General features: G+C 40.0%; 1 protein-coding gene across 38 annotated transcripts in view; it reads left to right on the top strand.

Moving 5' to 3' along the window:
- Positions 1–24,309, top strand: part of ARPP21 (cAMP regulated phosphoprotein 21) — a 654,082-nt gene that overhangs the window by 600,150 nt on the left and 29,623 nt on the right. For 35 of the 38 annotated variants that reach the window (XM_069007670.1, XM_069007667.1, XM_069007674.1 and 32 more), the window contains 5 exons: positions 407–637; positions 4,962–5,131; positions 6,645–6,749; positions 9,145–9,408; positions 16,986–17,112. In XM_069007670.1, the coding sequence (XP_068863771.1) occupies positions 407–637; positions 4,962–5,131; positions 6,645–6,749; positions 9,145–9,408; positions 16,986–17,112 (897 nt within the window). The remainder of the gene's footprint in view (positions 1–406; positions 638–4,961; positions 5,132–6,644; positions 6,750–9,144; positions 9,409–16,985; positions 17,113–24,309) is intronic. The other 3 variants (XM_069007690.1, XM_069007695.1, XM_069007692.1) reach the window with 1 other exon arrangement.

The raw sequence follows: 24,309 nt of genomic DNA, 5'->3' as shown, positions 1-24,309 counted from the left end.
GTTTCTGTTGCATTTTACTTACAGAGAATGTTGGTGATTTTTTGTGTTACATTTTTGTTTGTTTTCTGAGTTTTTTTCATTAATAAACACTATGTTTAGTTTTTATATATTACGAACTGATACCTTGGCATTATAAATACATGCTGAGGATTTTGTGTTCCTCTTTGGTAAGTCTACTTACTGGCTGATGGGGGAAGCAGATGTTGCATGAGGAAAGTGGGTTTTTGGGTTGTAAAAGTTACCACTGGGTGCTGGGGTCAGCAGGGAGTGAAAATCCTGCTCCTACTAGCTGGGCATAAAGTGATGCATGCCTTTGCAGTCTGTGAGGGCTGTCCTTGTGTATGTGCCCTACCTGGTGTGGTCCCTTGTAACCCCGCTTCCTGCTCTGATTATGTCTCCCTGTTAGGCTCAGAGTCTTCCAGCAGTGCTGGCTCCTCAGGATCACTGTCACGAATACATCAGCCTCTCCAAAGTGCATCTCTCGTCCCCGGGGTAGCGGCCAATTCTTCAGGCAGCGTGTCCTACCCTGAGAACGGGATGAGTGGCCAGGTGGCCCCCAGCAACACCAGCTATATCATTCTTCCACTTGAAGCTGCAGGGATACCGCCTGGCAGTATCCTTCTCAACCCGCACACAGGTCAGTACAGTTCTCTCCTGCCTGATTCTGCCCTTTGGTGTTTCTGATGTCTGCTGGGGAATCAGCAAATTTCTTGTTTCTAGACATATTTTTCTGGAGGCACTTTATGAGCAAATATACGTTGAAATGATGTTTGGGAAGTGGTTGTTTTCAAATGTGCACACAAAGCTAGATTCGATTCCGAGGCTGTTGTGGCATAGCTGGTGGGAAGTGATACAAAACACACTTGCTCCATCCCAGACAAGATACTCATCATTCAACATTGTCCTGGCACTCCCTGGCTCTCAGTGAATCCTCTGAGATCCTGTTAGCATCAATAAAGACAGATGCTCTTCTATATCAAGCATGCTGAGATACGGTGTGACCAAAATATGACATCACATTCTTAGAGATTGTGCTTAACAGCAGAATTTCACAAGGCTTAAAGGCTGCATTTTAATTTGAACTTCAGAATTAATGTTATGTAAGCTGTATGATTAGTAATTGTATTTAAATTGTGAGGTTTGTGATAAGAGCAAGATGTAACTCTTCGATTCATGATAGTTTTCATCACTGCAGCTCACAATCAAGGCCCTTGCAGTGCCCAAATGCTAGAGCTCCCAAGTGCTGTGAGAGCTTCAGAAACTCTTCAGTTTGAATTTGGGTGCTTGCTGAAAGCGTAAGGCAAATTGTTACTTCCTTGGTCTGGATGAAGTCTGGATCATGTTGTGCTGTTACTCCCCACTGTATTGTACTGTCAGTGTTAAAAAGGTTCAGAGAGTTTGAGGCTGCGGTGCTTCTTCAGTAGTTCGGACTATTCCAGTGGCCATGACTAGCTGTGCTGTCAACCTTAGCTGAGTTACGCTGGGTTTAAAACAAGAAAGCCTGTAGTGAAATGTATCTCCCATTATACTGAGAGCTGAGGGTTAAACTCCAGAATATTTTTTTCAAAGTCCTTAATAGAACATTCAGGAGCTTTTTCTTTGAGGATTTTTGTTTATAACTTGTATTTTATGGGTTTTAAATCCCTCTGTTCCACTATTTGGTGGAAATACTTAAAGCTTATTTGTGTGTCCACTACTAAGTATAATTTTTTTGGTCATAGTTCAGTCAAGAAAGTTGCAGCATTTAAGAAAAATACAGCCTTGATAAATTATTAAGCCAATCTTTCCACAGATATTTTTAGATATTTATATCTGGGTCTCATCAATATCTATCAGCATATTTAAAACCAAGGAGGAGTTCTTGTTTGTTTAGAGTTGAATGTGATAAGTTTGGTAAGTTCTTTCTGGAGAGGTGACTTGGTAACTTGTACAAACCTTTACTCTTCAAGTGTATTTTTTTCCAAGCTTCTGCATTATTGACGTGAGAGCCTAATACTGTCAGCAAGGAAAAGATCCATCATTATATTAATCTGCTTATTTCTGTTTTGGTGGTTGTCAGTTCTGCCTGAAACACTGAAATTTCTTGGTCAGTACAGAAGACAGCATTTTTGTGTTCCACCATATGGTCCATATCCATACAAAACTCAGCAGGCCTAGGCAGAAGTCATCTGTATTTCAGGTGACAGGACTGAAAAACAAATGAATTGATGCTGCTTGGAGCCCACAAACAGCTGAGAGATATTGCTTGTTCCTGGACAGGCAAGGACAGAGGCTGGAGCTCACCACACTTGAAAGCCAGAGGAGCTGTGTAAGACGAACATCTCCTACATCTGTCTTGTCAATTTAGCAAATTGCAGCAGCTAGTTCAGATTTTTGCCTGGTACCTAGGGAGTCTTATTTTTCTGCTATAGGTATAATGCCTTTCAGTATTGTCACTAGACCAGAGAACCTCATCTTCCCTCTTCGTGTGCCTCATTGTCTGCAGATGCATCGTTGGGAAACCCTTGTATGTTTGTATGTTTAACATTCAGGGAGCAAGTATTTTGTGTATATATTATTTTGTGTTTCTTTCAAACCTTGTGTTTTGTTTCTGTGGCTCCCATGTTAATATATACATAATAAAGTAAATGGAGGGAGCAGATTCTTTAAAAGCCTAAAATTCTTGTCTCACACTTCTAGCTTCATGCTCCTGCCTTGTGCTGGAAGTCAGACTGTACTTCGGCATCTGCTGTGTTTTTCACATGCAGTAAAATACATGCTGCAAAATAGTCACTCTTTGGGCTCAGAATCTTTGCATCTTATTAGGGAAACATTACAAAAGAAGCTCCACAGGGAGGAGATTTAGATTGCTAGATGCTGTGATCAACTATCAAAGTGATGGATGCTGTCAGAAGCAGAGGTGAAGAGAAGACAGTTGAAAGAAAAGGAAAAAGGATCTTTGTTTCCTGTAATGAATAGATTTTCTTATCCTATGTAACCCCATTCTTTAGTTCTTTCTTCTCTTGCAGAGTGGCTACTTCCAGTCTTTTTCTCTCTTTTGATCATAATACCATGTCCTTTAAAGATCATTCCTTCCTTTCACACTGCATAGTCACTGACTGTGCAAGCCTCTAATGGCATCTAGAGATGCTGTCAATATCTTCCTGCTCTGATTATAACACTCTGCTCCTTCCCAGGTGTTGGGAATCCGCACTTTCTTTTCCATATCTGCGGTTTCCTTTATTTTCTCTCCTCTGCTTTACCTTTCTCCTTCCCAGATAGCCAAGTTTCTTACTTGCTTTGGCAAAGAACCATTTATGTGGCTGTGCTCTCCATTTCACTTAATTCATCAGCCTGCTTCATCCTTTAAAGGATTCCTCTTGACATGTTCTTCCTTAACCGCTCTGACAATTTAAGAGCATTTACTTTTCATTTGTACTCCTTGAAATGACATTGCAATCTTTGCCCTTCTATCAGGGGCACAGTTCATAACTTACAAATGTCTTCCTTGTTACCTTCTGATCTCTCCTTTTCATTTCTGATTTCAAGACTTCTTCATGAGAAGTCTTTTTTTATCTTTAAAAGTGTTGGTGGGACTTTACATTTCAGTTCTGTCATCTTTCATTGAGCCACAGGAAATACTCTTTATTGGCTTTCCTTGAGCATCTGACACAGGCTTTGGGAGCGTGTTATCTTACTCACTCAGTCTTTTAAAGTACTTCTGGGGCTTGAGATTCCCAAAGGTTGGGAGTCCATGCCATAGTCACCCAGTGGGTTCACAGCAAGAATCAGGAAATCAATGGACAGAACTGCGCCGTGCTTCTTTTCCACTCACTCGTGACCTTTCTCAGCGTGAATGTGGCGTTGAGTTCATCCAGAAACTTGATGCTTTAGAGAGAGAGAAGGCAAGGTTCTTTAGCCAGTGTTCCTCATGCATTTCTGACCATGATTCATTGGAGGGAGAAGCTGAAAGGCTGAGGAGTAGATAGAACAGGTAGAGATTCCGTGTAGGGTACAAATCAGAAGTTCATTATTTCACTGTTGCTCTCAGTCACTGAACTCCTCCAGATCTCCCTTTTTATTTCAGATATTCATACTTTAGTTACCTGCTTTAAAGGTTATCAGATCATTGCTAAAATTGTTTCTTTTTTTCTCATGGAACCGTTTATAATTCCTTTGATTTACATATTTATGATGGAAGTGAAAAGAGAACTGAAGTAATGGAAAACATTTTTCATACAGAGAAATAAAATTTCTTTTTTGTTCTCAAGACAATGACTTAGGTCAACTTTTTTATTTTAAACAAACATTGGTTTTACAAGGTTATTTTCCCCCAGCTTGATTATCTGAAGCAAAATGAGTTCACAATTTACCAGAACTCTGAACAGAATTTTTCTTGTATACAAGAGATTTTTTTAATACACCTTAAGAGTTGATTCCTTGAAAACTGGAGTTCTAGCTCCTCTAAGTACATAGGGCACAGCTCTCAAAAGTACAGCACTGTGTTATTAGAATGCGTAAATAAATTAGTAACAAGTGTGGGTTTGTTTTTTTTCCCCTTTCCTACAAACTGTATTGTTTTAGAAGTAGCTGTGTACATTTGACTGCTGTTGTGTGAGAGGAAAATGTAAGGGAACATTCTCTACCTTCAGTGTTTGCTCCAAAGTTCAATTTTAATGTTAATTGATTCATCATTGAATGATTTTAAGTAACCATAGCATCTGAATCATCTTATAGCCATGGTAACTTTCCACCCATTTCTTGGAAAATCATACTGCCTAAACAAATATCTGCTGTCTTCCCTGAAAAAAAAGAGATGTCTGATCCTGTAATTACTGTAATGAGATATTGAGAGTGATGAACACTTTACTCTTGTAGCAGGTCAGCTAAAGAGTGATCAGTTAAAGCAAAATTGTTTGCTTTCACACAGGAAACAGTATGTTCTTAAAAGCATTCAGTAAGGGCTGGGTGTTTTGTTTCAGGTCAACCATTTGTAAATCCTGATGGGACGCCGGCAATATACAATCCTCCCAGCGGCCAGCAGACAATGAGGAGCCAGATGGTGGGACAGTCTCAGCAGCAGCCTTCACCCCAGCAGCCTCAACAGGTTCAACAGCCACAGCAGCAAATGGCAAGTCACCTTGTCACACAGGTAGGTGTGGTGTCATTGGAAAAAAAGAAGGAGCTCTTGGGGATATCAAGAATGACTTAGAGGGTAGAAGGGAAGAATGCAGCTAGACTGAATATCAGGATGTTATTTTCAACATGGATAAAGCAGAGAGGGAAGATTACATCTTCAATTTTATCTCAAGGATGATTTCATTTTCAAAAGTACTGTTAAGTGAGTTGGTTGTATGTCTACATAAAATTAGTTTGCAAAATTCACCCATTAGTGGAAGCTGAAGCATTCATTGCCAAGCCACTGCAGTCTGTAATTCTCTCCAAAGAGCCAGGGACATTTCTCTTTTGACAACAGTGGGCTTGAGTCAAAGAATAAAGTGCAGCAAGAGCTCTACAAACCCTTTCATGTCCACTTGTATTGGGCCCAATCTATGGGTGGTCTCCAAGCACCTCTGCCCCAGATTGGTGGTTTTCTGCCTGCACCCGTGTTCTGGCCATGATCCTGCTCTGAGCTAGAAGTTCTGGAGCTACAGCAGGAAGAACGACGTTGTTTGAGCACATGGTATGTTGGCTCTCTGGTCCCTGAGCTGGCTGTGGCATATGGCCAGGTGTGGCTGAGCATGGGCAGCAGGCTCTGGGTGTCATTCAAACTTAATTTTGTGGATTGCATGCCTGTTCTCCCAGAGCAGAGTAGGCGGAGGGAACTACTCAAGCAAGAATCCTACATCCTGCTTAGTAACAGAGCAGCCAAGATCTGCTGTGGTTCTTGTGCAGCTTTACAATTTGGCACAGTTTCATCCCAGGTTACAGTAACAGAGTATTTAAATTCAGTAAAGTTGCTTTGATTTTATTGGGTTTGGACTTACATGATTATGACTCTTTATTATTTGACTGGGTCTTCACAGTTTTAGAAGATAGTACCAAACCTATGCAAGAAGTTACATGAGAGGTTAAAATGAAAGGAATACTAAAGCTATTCCAAGGTAATAGTGCTGTGGAAAATTGTTTTTTTCACTTAGATAAACATCTGCTCCAAGCTGATGGCCTGTCTGTTGGTAATTCACAGCCTGTTCCTTGTCATTTTTTGAAACTCTTGTGTTCTCCCAAAGCAGCTTTACAATCGTTATTCTTTTGCCTGTGACACACTCAGAGTTAAATCAGTCACTAACAGCAAAATTCAAATGTGCACTTATGCTGTGCTGCTTTCCATTTTTATCTCGGTAAATTAAATGTAGAATCATAATTTGGCTTTGCCTCATATTACGAGTAAGAAGGTATAGCTGTGGCTATATTTAATCTAACAGCCACCAAATCCATGAAAAGAGGCAGAATTATCAATAATAAATAATTGTTTGGTATAAGACTAAAATGAAGACTAAAATCACAATACCTGACCTCTTGTACTCAGGCTGGTGATGAGCCACCTGTATTTTCAGAGCTGTGTTTGAGATCTTTGTTCTCAATAACAAAGGTGGTGGTGGTGGTGGTTGTTATTTTTCTCTAAATGGTGGAATTTATTGTCTTTCCCTGTGCTTGTTTTGCAGCCTGTTCAGACAATGCAGCCATCTTCTCAGTCAGTTCAATATCCAGCAGTTTCTTATCCTCCCCAGCATCTCCTGCCAGTCTCTCCAACACAGCAGTTTTCTGTGGTACTAAAGATTTTTTATTTCTTTTTGTTTCCTTGAAGTTGGAGGTGTGAATATGTGTGTCCAAGAGCCTCAGGGGAGCCCTGCAACAGGTGTCCCACATGAGAACCCTGTCTAAATACCTGTTTTCCTTTATGCTTTTGGTACTGACAGGCACTTTGTAAGAGCATTCCCACTGATTCTGGTTACCTAACCTGAAGGGTGATGTTACACCAGGGCTCTCTACCTGCTTAGCAGAGCCTCCAAAAAAATGTTTCGTTGTGCCTGCTGGTAGGAGCTTATGTCTTCTCACTTAATACCAAGGGACTTTAAATTACTAACTTGAATAGGTTATCCCTATTTGGGAGATTTGGGTTATCCCTCTTTCATGTCTGCAAAGACAGGAGAAGAGACCTCCAGAAATCATTATTTTTTATTTTATATTCTTTTATCCATATACTAAACCCACTGCCTGGATTTATTCCTTGGTGATATCAGAGCACTTGGGAAGGAGAGTAGCAGTGAACCAGCTGCAGAAGATGTGGTGTGCTGTACATCATGACAATGCACCAATGGATGTATATAATGAAAATAAATAGAGTGTGTTCTTCTGGAGCCTGATTCTGGTTTGCTGCTTACAGGGCTAAGATTATACTGTTCTAAAATGAAGCTGACATTTTAAAGAGGCACTGTGAGATTTTTTTCTGTTGTTTTTCTCTCTTGCTCTAGTAATCCTGTTTATGACTGATTTTTTTTTCCCCCCAATGTCACATAGTTACAGTAAGATATGGAAACAAAGCTGAATGGATCCCTGCAGATAAAATAATGTTATTAATCACTAGTAGATGAGTGATACCATTTTAAGGAAAATAAATATTCCATGCTGAACAAAAGTTGCATGTCTCAATGCTAATTCTCTAGAAAAGTCTGTTGCAGGAATATCAGGTTGCCCTAGTGACAGTCACAAGAAGGGTAATATTTTTATTGGCTAATTCAATAGCGAAACTTCATCTGAATTAATATCTTCAATATATATTACATTATACAAACACTGTATAGATTATAGGTGTTTAAAGACTTTTTTCTCTTTTCTGAAAATCTAGAGGCATTTCTGGCTCAGCGAAGTTTCTTGTAGAATCTGTTAGCAGTCATTTGCCATTCTGGTAACGAATATCCTAGCTTTTTAAAGGAACAACTTCACAGAGACAACTCACGTGTCTGAATATGAATGTAGGATGATGGTAACGTTAATAGCATTACTTCCATAAACCACCTGATCGTCTGTCAGTAGTGTTTAAAACATTAATCCATACATCTGTTGTGAGGGGGAGTCCCTGTAGAGTCCCCAGCAGTGCTTTCCACAAGCAAACTTTTTGGGTTTTTTAGTTTTGTTTTGTTTCATTTTTAACACATTTTGAAGTTTCCTGCCAGTAAATACGTTGTGCAGGATGGTTTTGGAGAATGAATACCACAGGGCTGTTAACAATATTAAGAGGCTTCTTTTAAAAAATAATATGGATGTTCTGAGCAAAAAGCATTTTTATAGTGCTTATTTCCTGTCTGTAATCAGCATATTAGCACATGATGGAGTTTTGAGTATTTGAAAGTCTTATGATATGGGCCCAAATGAGGATGCCTAGAATTGTATTTGTAAATCTTTAACTTCCATAAAATAAACTTGACAGCATTGAACAATATGAATCTTTTTGCAAGAATGAACAGATACAGTTCAGAATGCCTGTATTATTACTAGCATGTAATGAGGTCCATTGACTTTATATGGTACGTTTATCCTACCAGATATTTATTTTTTTCTTTCCCCCTTCAATCAAATACAGAACTTGTTTCTTTCCAACACAGAATAAAAAGCCTTGAAATAGCAACATTAGGCTTAGCTTTTTTTCACTTTCTCTATGTTTACAACCTTGGATTTTCAAAACAGTCCAAAAAGGGAAAGATCTGCACCTGAATCTTACTGAATTCCTCTTGGGATCAATTTGAAACATGGCTGAAATTACCAGCATGTGTTTGGCTGACATATTCTGTGTTTGGGGATAGAGGTATTCATAATGTTATTTTCATGCCCTTTACATTTAAAATGTCTTCTTTTGAACACTGTAGAGTTCACTTGTCATTTTGGAATTAAAGGTGAGTGTGGCAGGCTAAGAGCCAAAATAATTGGCTTTCTTGCCAAATGATCCCATTCACCTTACAGTATGGAAGTCTTTGTCAAGGTATTTTTAGTGATTTTCACTTTAATTGCCTCCATTTTTGTAGTTACCCATGCAAAGTTTGGCATGGATTGCAGCTGAGTGATTCCTTTCCCCCCTCATGCTCTGAACCTATTTTGCTTTGCTAATTCCTGTGCCTGCTGCAGCCATCATGTCTCCATCCTTCTCTCCTGCCTTCTGCCCCGCAGCGAGATGACATGACAGCGCAGTTTAACCAGATGAGCTTAAGCCGTCAGTCATCAGGAGACAACCCCGAGTCGCCTTCTGGCCCCGTGTACCCCTCGCCAATCCTGCAGCAGCCTGCCCAGCAGACAGGTTACATCATGGCCTCCCCGAGCCAGCAGCTTCCCCCAGGAGGCTTTACGGGTTCAGGACCACCGGTGTCCCAGCAAGTGCTGCAGCCGCCGCCGCCGCCCCAGGGCTTTGTGCAACAGCCACCGCCACCTGCTCAGGTAGGCAAAACCTCCGCTGCCACTTTGGCACAGTGCTCTTTGTAACATCAGGAAGGGAATATAAACATTCCAGATATTTCTTATTTTTTCCCCAGTAAAAGTTTAGCAGGTCTTTAGGTGGCAGGAAACTTGCAGAGGCTCTGTTGTTTCCTGGGTTTCATCAATACCTTGCCTCTCCTCAAAACATTTTCTGAACATATGTTCGTACTCCATGACACATCTGCGCATGAATATGAAGGAGGAGGGTGAGTAAATGCCCATACTCCTTTTTCTCTGTACGTATACCAAAAGAGCAATGTGCACATCAGCCCAGATAGTCGTTAATCATATTTAATTGACTTGAACATGTGAGGTGTCACAGATCAGTAATTTTAACTGTCTTCCTGAAGACTGATTATGTTTTACTGTTCACTGCCAAACATATCTGCTTGTCTCCTGGGTACCTTTACAGAATATTGAAAGTGATTACTGTCAAGAAGTAAAATGCACAGATGACTTTCTGGCCAATTTTCAAGGCTTACACATTAAAAAGACAAATTTCTTTTATCCAATTATAAATAGCTTCATTTAAATGCTACTTTAAATGTTATTAATAGCATTTTTATTGTTTTCATTTTATCCCTTGGAATTAAAAATACAAGAATAAGGTAAAAAACTTCACCATTTCTTTTAATGTAAATGTATTGTAAACCCTACTGGTTGGGGGTTGTTTTTTGGTGTTGTTTTTTTTTTTTTTTGTTTATTGCTTCTTACTTAAAATCTCCAGTTGTGCTTATTAATGGAATTCTGCATTGCCATAGGAATGAAAAATTTTCACTGTTACAGTGTTTTAAGTGGGCTAAGGATCTAGTTAATTAGATCACTAAATAATAATAAAAGAAATCTGAGGACTCCTGGATTCTGACATCCCATAGAGGGCTTTGCAATCCATAATTTCTGTTAAAAAATGTGCAGCTATTTTTTCCAAGGGAAGGCTTGCCAAAAACAAGTTTGAAGGAGCTGAAGTTCAATATAATGTGATTTCTTTTACAAAAAATTGGAAATATCGCTAGAAAAATATTGCTAGAAAAATATTTCACAGTTTGCCAAATGTAGCAGGTTTTGTGTTTTTTTAAAATTTGGGAGAAAAAAAAAAATGACCTAAAGAGCAAAATTCCCTGATGAATCCATCTTCCCATCTAGATTGTGTCTCCTAAGGAGAGGCTGTCCAGGCTTTGGTCCTCATGTACAACCCCCAGGTGCCCTCAGTGTTTTCCAGCATCATTTAGTCAAACCTCATGACACTTCTAGGGAACTAGGTAAATGTGAGCATCTCCATTTTCCAGGCTGCCACCACAGCAGGCACTGATGTGTTTCCCAGCTCTGCTGGCCAGGGTTTGCTGTGGGAGTTGAGGGGGCTGCAGGATGGTGCTGCCTGAACTGACAGAGACCCCACGCCACCTCCTCCCTCCCTCGGGTGAGACCAGATGTGCAGCTTGCCCTGGGGTCTCTGCTAGACCTGTCTTGGTTGACGTGGCATAGGCTGCTTTGGGCGGGTTTGCCCACAGCTCCTGCCCCTGGCTGAGCCTTGCAGTGGGAGTGTTGGATTTCACCCTTGCGTGCACCGCAGGGTGCAGGGTTTTCACTCAGCACGGTGTAGTGTTGCTTGGTGGAGCTGTTTTCCAAGTTAATCCTTGCTCTGGTGCTACTGGGAGGCGGATTAACTTCTTCAGAGGACAAGTGATGAGGAGGTGCCTTTTCATGTACAGTCTGCTGTAGGACCAGTACAGTACTGGCGTGTTTAGTGGTCACTGTGTCTCTGTCCATACCCCAGCTGCTTTCCTCCTAAGTTTTAACAAAGTGGAAAGTTACTGACAGCAGAAAGATATCTTTTGGCTTTGCAACAACTTCAGTTGTTTCACTGGGGAATGGTTTGTCCTCGAGGGTGTGTAGAAAGGTGAGAAATGCAGTGCTGACAGTTTTCTCTGCTTCTGCAGACATCATCCATCTCCAGCTTGTTGCTGTTCCAAAAAATCCTTGTCAGATACCTATGGAAGAGGGCCTGGCAGGGTTTAGTGGCTGCTGCCCATGCCCCTATCCCTAGAAAGCACAGTGGCCTTGGTCTGCCAGAAAGGAGAGAGGGCAGCCCCTCTCTGCATCTGCATGCACAGACGGGAGCTTCTGATTGACATTTCAAGTTTTAATTCTTTCACTTCAGTCCTAGGTTGTGGCACAGTGGTTTGGATACTACATGCAGCACATGTATGGCAAATAGGGGATCCCTTCTATAAAAAGATCAGAGTGATTCCTTGGAAAATAGTAGTTCTTCTAGCCTTAGAGCGCTGTTTTCTGTACATGGCAGGTAGATCCCAAATCCTTGTCCTGCCCATGGCACAGCTTCACTGTGGCAGTGGCTATTGTCAGTCTGAGTCAGCTGTTGTTACTCTTTGGGGCTTAGATGCAGTAGTAAGGCTGCTCTCAGACACCAAAGCAGGTGGTCTGAGGCAGGCTCTGTGAAAAAAAGAAAGCAATAGGGATGCTAATGGAAGGAAAACATTATGTGATGCATTAATCAATGCAATGCAATCAATGTAAAAGCACTCTTATATCTTAAATGTTTCTATTGAATTTATACCAGTATAAAAGAGGCATGACATTAATGGCTAATTAGTTCCTGTAAATGCATTGCTGATAAGGTTGGCTGTGGTACCCTGTATGCTGTTGGAAAATAGCAGTGAAAACTTGGGTGGAGATCCTGTGAATATGATCATTTCCTTCGGGAGTGAAAGGGGGAGAAAGAACCTCTCCTACACACCCGATGGTACTGCATTTAAATTACTAGCTTTTCTATTAAAGTTCAGTTAAATGTGGCTCTACAGCTGCTCTCCAAGATTTCTTTCTCCCAGTCTGTATTAAAGCAGAAGCAGACTGAGTTTGAAATGACATGCCTAAGTGGTGAGAGAACCCTTTACATTTCTTTTTGCTTCTTCTTTCATCACAGGTGTTCTGCAGCTTAACAACAGAGTCATGATTTAATAAATCAAAAATAAGGATTTCTCTTTGTTCAGCCAATTGGAAAAAGAAAAAAAACAACCCAAGACCCAGCCATTACTCTGGGTTTGCTGAAAGGGACTTTTAGCAGCAAACGCTTGTTTGCTTTCTGTCATGAATATCGAACATATATATCTTTGCGTTCTTTATTTTCAATTTTCTTCTCTTTCTGATGGCTTTTCTGTAGCACTTATGGGCCCAATACTTTAACAAGGGTCCACATTCTGCTTTGTAGTACTTTATCAGTGGTGCCTGTCTTTGCCTCTGCAAATGAAGAAGTGGAAAAAATGCAAGTATTATGTCAGTGGGAAAGGATATCCTCCCTTAAAAGTTATTTTCATCTCTGACTCATTCTTTCTGGAAAAGTGATATCAAAAGTGAGATGGCATGAATTCTTGGAGAGGCCTGGAGATGTAATTAACATGTTGAGGGATTTTTCACCTGAATTAATTTTGTGTCATCATTAATTTTAGCTGTCTCTTTGCAGAAGCCTGCTCCTTGAGAGTCTGTAGCTACCCTAAGACAAAAATCTTTATTCACAGCATGTCTCCTCTAGGAAACTTGTTATGAAGAAGGCTGGGGAGTCACTGCAAATGAGCAGGACTTTCTTTGATGATCTTTGAAAATTATATTGGATGACATCTTACCAGTCATTACTTTTTGTTACCTCTTACTGTAATTATTACAGAGGGGGCAGGGAGGTAGAGAAAAAGCCTTGAAGAATGACTGATCCCTGTCAGTTAGATATTGGGAAGAAATGGTACCTTCATTTGTCCATGCATCACTGGGCTTTCTCTTGTCTTCTTCACTCACGTTTATGCGACTGTAACAGTTGCATTAGCAATGGTGTCAGCATCTGGATGAAGGTGCCAGTCCAAACCTTACTGGATATCAGCAGTGTTAAGAGAAGGCAGAATACCAATACGATGGCTGAATCAAGATATAAGCCAGTAGGAAGGCAGTTTATGAAAGTAAAATCATCCTAAAATATGTGAAATAAACAATGAATAACATTGAATTTCATAGGTGCTGCCAGAGAGACACCCAGCCTCATCATGGGTTCCAGACTGTATGTGGACAGAACAAAGCAGAAAAACAATGCTGCACTGAGTCTCTGCATATCATCTAGGGACAAAACACATTAGGAAGAGAAAAAAAGTCATGTCTGTCTGTGCCATTTCATGAGTGTCTCTGAAGTGATTTGCCCAGTCCTGTTACAATTTAAGTTAAAGTGTTGTATATGAGGGAAAATTAGAACACAGTGGAATGGTCAGCCTACAAACAAGGTAATGATTAAAAATCATACTAAAAATTATTTTTCACAGTGTCGAGGATTAAGATCAAAAAACTATGCTTTTAGACTAAAGAATGTGGCAATTATTTAGGTTATGGTCTTAGAAGCACATTTTTTTGGTAAATTTATTTTATTTTTAGGGTAACCATATAGCTGCATTGGCGTGCTTGTTAATGCTGTGGAAACTTCCTGGTTCTGTAAATAAAATGTTATACAAGCAAAAGGCTGAAAGTTTGATTGTGCATTTCACATGGGAATGCAATTCAAGTATAATTTGGCGTGTTGGTAGGCTGCTACAGAAATGTAATGTTTTTTGTTGAAGAGCACATAAGTAAAGGTGTTAGTAACTCTGATGTGATGAGAAGCTAAAAAATTCAAGAGGATCAGAGTAGATGATGTAAGTGATACTTGTTATCTCTGATCCCTGTAATTCCAAAGTAGAATCAGAAAGGAAAAATAACGTTTCAACTGCTGACACAGAGATGTATTCAAGATAAATGAGGATGGATCCTTCCAAGCCCATCAAGCATAAAATACCTATTTTAGATCATATCTATATTTTAAACTAAGCCCTTCTTTTAATGTCTGAGCTTTAAAAAAAAAGCAGAACCCCTCCCACCAAACAAAAAACAAACAAACAAAACCAAAAACAGCAACAAAACACACACACACAAAACAACAAAACCTACCAAAATCCAAACCTTTTCATGTCATTACTACTGGCTAATTCATGCATTAATCTTTATAAGTAAAATAATTTTTTTTACCCTTCTACTACTAGCATTTTTTTCATGCTGATAGATTGCACTCTCATAAACTTTTAAGTGGGTTGCATAACAAATTCACTCCAATGAATTGAGAAAATGAGAGAAAGGGAGACAACCCTTTGACTAATACCGAGATTTTATGTGTGTGGTAAAAATAAATAAGTGTATTCTTCAGTGTACATATTTGTTTTTGTGCTCAGCATGTTCAACTATAAACCTGACTTCAAAACATAGATTCTTGAGGTTATGTTTTAAGGTTAATACCTATACAATCATTCCCCAAGAGATAATTCTCATTGTTGTCAAATGCTTATATATTTTTAAATATCTAGGGGCTTGTCTGCACCAGGAAAATGAAGAAGTTGGGGGTAAATCAAATAAATCCTTTAAGTGAGATTAAGCTGCTGGGAGGAGAAGTGAGAGTGTTTCCACAGGGGTTTAATATTCTTTAGTTTGTAGAATATGGTAATAGAAAATAAAGAATATTTGAAACGTTGTCTATTCTGTTCCCCTGCTCCAAGGCTGGATCAGCTATTTGCATTGACTTGACTTAATCTCATTTCTTTCAAGCCTCCTGTAGTAGAGTGTCACTGAGAACAATCAGCTGTCCATGAGATGAGTTCATCACACTAAACTCTCCTGATCCACAGTTTACACTGCTATGATGCTTAAAGAAGGATTTTGCGCCTTAAATGTTTGGGTCCACTTTCCTCTTCCTTGTGGCTTTTCTTTGCAGAGAAACAAATTCATAATGGTGGTGTCCATTCTACAAAGGCATTTTGTTTTTGTTACATTAGTCACTAACAAAACAAATGGCTTGAGGGCCAGCAGCAGCCATGAGGTGTCACTTGGTATTGTCTGGAGGGAGGATACTTTACAACATTTTCCAGTCAAAACCTTGTTTTTCTCATACTTGTTTGGATCAGGCTGATATTAGCAGCAGGAGGGAAAAAAATTAAATTGAAAAGAAAATCAGTAGACCTTGAAGAATGAATGGGTATTCAGCCTCTTGATTGACAGATGCTATTGACTGTCATTTGGTCTGTGGGGTTAACTTCAGCAGTGCCGCCCAGTCCAGCTTTGTTAATCCTAATCCTTCTCCCACCACAGTTACTCATTCAGTAGGATTCTACTTGCCCGAGTAGCCATCCATAGCCTATTCTCACCTAGTCTTTTGTGTCCATGCCATTTTTTCCTCATCTAATGTTGGAGAATTTCCAAGAAAAATTTCTGATCTCTCTTATGTCCTACCAGTAGTTACCTTTAGGATGTAGTTACCTTTACTCTGCCAACTGTATGGGTAATCAGGTTGAATGATCCGTATCAGGCAAATAAAAGTTGCAAAAATAGTTCTTGTTTTTGCATGAAAAATATAAAAGCATTTGGTCTGACTCCATGCATATGTCTGTGTAGAATAAATGCTACACACAAAGTGAGAAAAAAATAGTATGATTTATTAAGAAATGCTGACAGCTGTGGCAGAAATTGTGAGAGAAGCAATGTTCTTCCAAGCCTTTGTCCCTCTGCAGTCTGTTCATACCATACACTGCCAAACTCTATCAGATGCCTACAGCATCCCTGACAGCTGAAAATTAAAAATTTTGAGTGCTTTGAACTTGTGAAGGGTCAGTTGAAAGCTGTTTAGCTCAAATGTCTCAGTAACAGTGGTGTGACATGTATAGGAAAAATCTTTTGCTCCAGTCACCCTCAAACTTTCATGTTCACCTGTGTGATAAGGAGATGTATACACGTTGCTCTGTAACAACAATAATAATAGAAAAAAATAAGCCCATCTAGCAGAACTTGCTGACTTAATGCCTACCCTCAGCTCCTGCAAGAAAACAGCTATGGTTGTGTTTTGAACTATAATTGTTTTCACACCAAGTGCGAGAAGGGCTTTAGAGGGAAATGTTTGTTTAAGGAGGGATGTAGCTGTTGAACAGAAGCATCAGTTTGATAATTGTTTCTTACAAGTGTTAAGGGTGCACACACTCCATTTTGCTCTCCATCTTGTTTCTACGTATTTGTACTCTGGGCCATTCCTTGCTTTGACTGGACCATTTCCTCCAGAGTTCATTTAATGGTTCAACATGCTGTCTGTATGTGTTATGTTGATATGGAAGGTGGTGCTTGCATCCATTTTTCTGTAGCTTTTGACATTTTACTGTGATAAAACATTACGGTGATATTTTTTCTTTGGTATATACATGTAGCTTTTTATGAATCCTTTCTGGTTTTTTCTCTTTCAATTAAAATTCTTTTTTTTTCCTCCTGTTTCTTAAAGTATCTGAAATGAAATGTGGGCACTGATAGCCCTTTTCCTGGCCAAAAGCAAGCAGCAATTCTTGAATAGACAGGAGGCAAACCTCTTCTCTTGATTACTGTTACCACTAATATGCTTGACTTGAACTCTTGCTCCCCCTCCCTGTTTTGTTCTATTTTATGAATCTTTGATCTCTAGAGTTTACTGTTCTCTTTCTTTGCAGATGCCAGTGTATTATTACCCATCTGGTCAGTACCCTACCTCAACAACTCAGCAGTACAGACCCATTGCCTCAGTTCAGTACAACTCACAGCGGAGTCAACAGATGGCCCAGACTGCCCAGCAAGCAGGTATGTACATCTGGTACTCATTTCCTCAGCTGCTCACAGTGCCTTTGCAGATGAAACCTGTTGGTTGTGCTTTAACTGAACAGCAGTGGGGAAAGCTGGTTGCTCTTCTGTTTGAAAATACAGTGAGAATTGCAAATTGAGAAGCCTTTTGCTTGGACACCCCAAGCAGTGGAAGAGCAGATGTTGCATCCTCCATCCGTGCTGTCCTGCATGCTGTGTCCTCAGTGTCCATGCTGCATGTGGCTGGGCACAGAGAGAGCTGAGAGGGAGCTGGTGTGAGAAGTCACAGCGCACGTTCAAGCCAACCATTGTGGTTGCCCTTCGTCATGGCAACTCCTCAGATGTTTGTATCACCCCACGTAGTGGACAGGTGCGCGATGATGCAGAAGGGGCCACTTCTGGGTGTGCTCCACCACGTTGTGCTGTCCCTGGGCCCGAGGAGCAGCGAGGCTGTGTGTGGTTGGTGGCCGTCGGGACAGCTGCCCGCAGCGCCGTGCGGCTGGAAGGGGGGCCGTTACACTGTAAGAGAGTGAGTAGCAGGTCTCACAGTGAACCGGTCTCTTTTCCTGCTGTGTCATGCCACCCTGGATGACTCCAGAGTAAGAGGGACAGAGGGAGAGCTGGGCTGGTGTGTGTTGGGGAGAGTAGGAATTGTGGTTGTGAAGGAGTCGTCGCATTTCAAGGGAATAAACGATTCTGGTGTTTGAGATTTGTTTATTTAAGTTGCTGTCTGTTTCTTTAGTGCATACCTTCCCTCATAGGGTGTCTCAAACATTAACTCCAGCTGTAGGGGGATGAGGTGGAGGGGAGGATTTTGTTTTTCGAGATGTGCCAGGTAGGACAAAGTTTTCATCGTTCGATCTCGGTTTGGCAAAAACCCTTTAGAATGGCAAAGCAGATTCCCTGCAAAAGCCTTGATATGAAAGTCATTTAAGATGCAAGTCAAGAGCGCAGACATGAGATGTGAACAAAACTTATGGGGTCATCCAGCTTGTCAACCTATCTCCGTAATGTGACTGCTGGCAATTTTGTTCCACTCTCTCAGGTGCTCAGGGAGACGAAGACACAGCAAACACAGCTATAACTAAGCAATTCATTACTTCTTTTTTTTTATGCTGCTCTGTGTTCTAATAAAATTGGTGACATTTTGGTCGGTGTCAGTGGTGACTGACTGTGTCTGCTTTCATACTTTCGTATTACACATTCCTGAGAGAGAGGAGGGTGAAGTATTGCACAAAGGTCATCTGTCTCTTCTAGCTTCTCCTGCCTGACAGTCTGGTACCATATTTATTATCTCTGTATAGTGGATCTTTGAAACAAAGTGCAAATCAACTTAGATGACATTATCTGTATCTACTGTGTTGTTATAAAACCATATTTATCAGTTTAATGCTACAGCCATAACCTAGTGGAGATTATGGTAGGTGATATGCACAAGAGATGGTCTGAAGTACGTGAGTGATGTTCTGGAGAAGATCCAGCTGTGTGCTCATCAGAAAATCCTAGTTTTAAAGATATATTGTGGCACAGGAGCTGTTATGTGTGAGTACAGACAATGCAGAGATGCAAATGCTAAATTTGTTTCAGTGTTTACTGCATCATTTTCCTTACATGTTTGGAAAACATGAGTCAAGGAGTTTGTATAAAATATGTAGCACATCAATCTTTTCCTGCAATTCGCTCTTTCAGCTGCCTGCTCAGTTGGAAGCATTATTTTTATCTCTTGTTTAAAAATGAAAACATTGTGTCTACAGTTTAGGCTCCCTGCTGTGGCGATGATTTTAAGTGTGTAGCTATTCTCAGATCTTGAGACATGGCTGAGAACAATTTTGCAAGCTGGTTCATCCCTTTGGCCTCTGATACATCCTTTCCCCTAGCCAGGGACCCAGCATGTGCTAAGTGTGGCAGGAAGCAGCTTGCAGTTGCCTACAGATCTTTCCTTGGAGGTGGTGTAAGGATCATTCAGATTTACTGGATCTCTTGGTATTTGGAAAACAAAGAGCTGTGTATGACCAGAAAAGAGCAATCCACAAGTGTTTGAGACTTCAGTTTTCCTTCCCACACAGACTTAGCTTCAGATCAGCATGTGAGGAGCCAGGGATAACAAGGGGCCAGAAAAAGAAGATATGAAGAAAAATGGTGTCGGTGAAACAGAGTGTAGTACAGGACTACTGAGGGTGGGAAGGGTGAACAGATGGGAAGGAGGCAGATGAAAAGATGGTTTCTGAAATGGTTTCCCCAAAGACCTCGCATCACTTGCTGCTGCTTTGGAGAGAGGACGGCTGCGCTGCAGGCAGGCCCACGGGAGCCCATCTGGCTGCTGGACCTGCTGGCTGGCTCCTGCGGCAGCGTGAGCAAGGAGGCAGCCTCAGCCTGGCAGCTCAGGAAATATTTTATTAAAATAAAAAGTTTGCCTGCTTGGAGGAGCTTTTGGAAGCTCTCAAAGCGACAACTAGGAGTTCAGATCTTACTTTCCCTGCTTTGGGATGCAGAGGTCAAAGTTTGATCTAATGCCAGCAATTTGTTTTCATTTTTGTTAGAAAAGGTCTCTTCAGGAGTGAAGCGATATTGATGACTTTTACAGCAAACAGCTAAAGTAAAATGTCAGCACAGCATCTGTAGTGGCTGAGGGAGCCTGTACTCTCTCGTGGCTCTGGAAGGAGAGCAATATTGAGTTAAAATGGCTCCAGGGCAGAAAAAAAGATGAGCTCACCTAAAATTAGATTAGAGCTCTGGCAGTAATAAATCATTTGGAGAGAAGGCTGAAAATATTTTGTGTGTTTATTTACCTTTTTTTTTTTATTTGCCTAAGTGCTGGCTTATGTGAGAACCTAAATGACCTATTTCTGGCAGAAGCCTAGTACAATCAGTGTCATCCATGAAGATTTTGTACAAACCTCTGCCATTTGAATTATATTCATTTCTGTTCAAGCCAAAATGTGGTATCACTGTAAACAGGAATATTTTTGTTTCACTCATGCCATTGTTGCTCTTCTTCATTATGCTGCTTCTGCACTGTTTTTGTGTTCAGAGCTGCTCAGTGCAAAGTTTTTCAACGTGTTGCCATTGGGTGGGGCCAGGGTTGAGCTGGTGTCTGTCACACCATGGCTATGATGTAGGACGTCATAGGTGGATTCTTAAGGTGTGTTCAGGCAGGTATTCTCAAAACCAGTATGCTCATTTTTCAAACCATTTGGGTATGTTGCTGTTGCTAATTTCTGCACTCCATAACAGGTGACACTGTGAAGTGCCCAGTTTTGTAAGCACATGGAAGAAAATGTTATTTCTGTATTCACATCTCGCAGTACTCTGTAAATTGCACGTCTGGCATCATCAGTATTTCATTCTTCAGTAATTATCTCTATTTTGATAGACTGATCCTAGTTGCTGTCTGAGTAGAAAAATAGAAACATATTGATGATAAATCAGTAATTATTTCTATTTTCTCATGATAGAAGAAATCAGCAATATGTTATTTTATATCTGTGTCTCTATTTTCTTCCATTTTAGCAAATGCTAAGCACTTTGAGGATTTTTCATCTCTGAAGTGCTTCATAAATATGAGCTGGATAAATATATGAGTATTATCTTTGGGTATGCAACTGTTCTTATTGCTGTTCACAAATGAACAAGCTGCAACAAATTGCATTATTTTTTTCCTTCTCTGGTTCATTGTTGTATGTTTTCCTCATGTTCCAGATAATTTCAGAGTACAACAGAAATTTTATGGATAAAATAATATTTATCTTCTTGCTTGGGCCTAGTTCTAAGAGGCTGTTAGCTTGATTTATCACACAGTTGTAAGGTAAAAGTCTGTGAAGTGTGTTTTGCATCAGCAATGAAATAATCTTTTGAGGAGATTAAAGCTAAGAGACATAGCACTCTGATAGTAAGTTTTCCTGCCAAAAGTTTACACTATAATATATCCAGACAAATTTAAGATGCTATTTGACATAATTTGTTTTTCTGTAATTCTGGCAATTAATGTAATGATTTTAGGATTTCTCCTACTTTCAAGAATCAACAAATATTGCCATTATAACCTTTCAGGGCTCAGATATCATGAGAAGACTCAGAGAGCATAGGAAATCTCTCTATTTTTTTTCCTAAAAGCAATATATTTGTTTGTGTGCAGTAGGCAAAGAAAGTCCTTATGTGAGGAAAGTATATATCTGAGCACTGTCTGGATGTACAATCCTTTCTTAATCAGTATTCATGGATCTTCTGTAAACAGCAAGGTTTGTCTTGAAGGAAAGGTTCCTGATGGAGTACAGTATTATAAGCATTTACAGATTCCAGTAAGGTAGAAGAGGTAATTGTCTCTTTAATGCATCTCTCAAGCAAATTTAAAGTGAAGACAAAATGTACTTCAACAGAGTCCATAAATTTGTTTAGGTAGGAATCAGAGACAAATAGACAATGAAATACTGAATTTTTGCTTAATTTAATCATTTCAGTGTCAGCATAATTGAAGAGTGTTAACTTCAAGTCTCTTTCATCCTCTTTGTCATCTGAAAGCATTTTTCACTATAAACTGATACTTAGTGGGAAAAAAATGGGGGAAGGGAAATGTGCAGCACTAAAAAAAAATTGGTTTGTTATCATGGTCATTAGAGAACCTTATGAAGAAAGATTGCTGCTTTCTACCTTCATTAGCAACCTGACAGGAGCTTATGGTCCATGATGGATTTGTTTGCATAATTCTGTCTATAATTTCTCTGCTTATATAAACATAAACAACTTCAATTTTTAAGTATGTAATTATCTGAAGAAACTATTTCTCTAACAGTAATTGCTTGCTGTGCTATTGAAACAGATTTGTATGGAAGGTGTCCATCGGTGTTCAATGCTATTTTTTCAGCAGATACTACTGCTCCTGAAAAGCACTGCAAGGGGGGTGGTCTCATTTTTACAGAGGCTTGACATGAATGGGAGGGACAGAGCCCTACTGTACAGATACTGAAGTGTAGTGCTATGCTCATTAATATTGATGGAAGGCCTTGAAATTTAAAAGAATTTTGTGGAATAGTATGACCAGATCAAGAAGGAGTTTGCAGCAGTTTAGGTTGGACTAAGTTCAAACTCGTGAACTTGAAGTGATCCACACCAATATTAATACCTTCTGTTCAAGTATTTTATGTTTAAATTGCCCAGAAACTTAGAGCTTTACCTACAAGCACGCTTCCATTTAAACAGGATGTCTCAGCCCATGCTAGCTGAGGTTTTGTGCTCTGGATTTCATTCCTCCTAGTGCTGGAGGAGGATTCTGTGACTGAATATTTCATTCAAGATTTTTTGAGAAGCTTCCTGAAAGAGTCAGGACTAGGGCTTAAAAGTTTTTCAATTTCTAGTCTTAAAAACACTAAATCTGTTTGTCTTTGTGACATTATACAATAATGCTGCACCAGTACTGAACCAGCATTCAGCTTTGCAGAATATCTGTAATTTAAATTAATAGCAGCATTAATACTATCACACTTCCTACAGCATATCTGATTCTGAAAATTAAAAGGTGGAATCACTTTGTCAAAAAGCTTTTTTCTTCCTCAAATGACTTGTTTAATTATTCAGCATTCACACCAGGAGAGAGCAAATATTGAGGGAAGAGAACACTGGTAGGTTCAGCAGCTAGAAAAGTCTTAAGACAGGTGCTTATTTCTGGTTTTCTGTCAAGGCTTCACAAATTGTGTTCAACTTCTCTAATACTAATTTTAAAATTTAAGCCATTTCTGACAGCGTTTCTAGCATTTCACTGTAAAATACAACTTCTATAATTTTAATTTTGTTTTAGAGAATGTGTTAGTCTCAAGTCAGTTAATGTACAGGAACAACAGAGAGAGAAAAGATTTCTAACAGTGTTGTACAGCAGATAGAACTTCAAAATAGCCTCTGTAAAAACTGCGGAGGCCACACGAAAATGTAGGTAACACTATAAGGTATTCAACAATGTCTACAAAGAATCTTTGTATTTCTGCCTTTTCTTTGCCAAAAAGAGCCATACATCATCTCTGTTGCTAATTCTGTGTTGGATCAATGTGCAGTGCTCCCACTTCTTGCGGTGGAATTTTCCAGCACTGAATAATTGAGAGGTTTATATTGTAGTCCTTGAGAGCAAAGGCAGATTTCATCTTTTTTTCTTTTCCCTTTTCTGATACCATCATGCCATTGGTAGAACTAGTGGAGCTCCACCACTGACAGAAATGCTAGAAGGCCCCTCTGGAAGGGCAGAGGCCATCTCCAGCTCTGCTTCAGGCATGCTGCTCACAGTAGGTCTGTAGGCTTTGGGGCTCAGTTTTGTGTAACTGTTCTGTAGATGAAAGCATGGAACAGGATGCAGAAGTGGAGGGCTTTTGGGTCTCAGCTAATAATGGAAAAAATATTCTGAACGTGCACCAGAGATCTGCACTGCGGGAAGGAGGAGTGGGGAGAGTTTTTGCCTCACAGTTGCTATTGATTGAGGATTTAAGAATCGAAGCACACTTGGCAGTTGTAAAACTCGATAGAACAGGACACTTACTTAGACTGGGATGCAGTAGAAGAATTGTGAGTATGCCAGAGGAAGGGCCCACAGCATGTGTTCAGTGTTAGGGCAGAGGAACTCAAGAATAATGTGGCAGTAACTGAAGCTGTTCTGCTGACCAGTCCTGGTATGTTAAAAAGTCCCAGCGCCTTTACCTGAATTTTGTTCAGCCTTTGTCACAGGCTCTTATTGTTTGCCTAAACTACCCACATGAACAGCATCCCTCCTCAATTGCAAGGATATTTTTATTTTGACTCACTGATGGTAGTTATATAGAATGTATGAATTCATATAGCAAGTGAGCAATTGTTTAAAGTTCTCCTCGGTTTGTTTGCAAGTTGAAATAATGCTGATAGTATGGGTGTGTGAAGGAGGCAGCCCTTGAGTCTTCCCAAAGAAAGCAGCTGGTTTCCTTAGCAACAGGCAAGGATATGTGATACCTCTCCAAATAGTTTTTCACCTCTTCCCAGGTCCTGCTCTCTGTTGTGGCTCACTCATTATGCACCAGAGCAGAAAGCATTCCTGCAGTATGAGCTAATTGTAATGCGTGATGGCTGGTAGCTGTCATTGGTATTGAACAGAAAATAAAAAAGATTGAATTTGCTGTCTGAGTGTCTGGTTCTAACAACAGCTTGATTATTTGTGTTATTACTAGTGATGCATAGTCCCTGCTGAGG

The sequence above is a fragment of the Aphelocoma coerulescens genome, chromosome 2, assembly GCF_041296385.1.
Source record: "Aphelocoma coerulescens isolate FSJ_1873_10779 chromosome 2, UR_Acoe_1.0, whole genome shotgun sequence".
Taxonomy (NCBI): Eukaryota; Metazoa; Chordata; class Aves; order Passeriformes; family Corvidae; genus Aphelocoma; species Aphelocoma coerulescens.
Note: the sequence above shows the minus strand (reverse complement) of the source record. Positions and strands in the feature narration are given on the sequence as shown.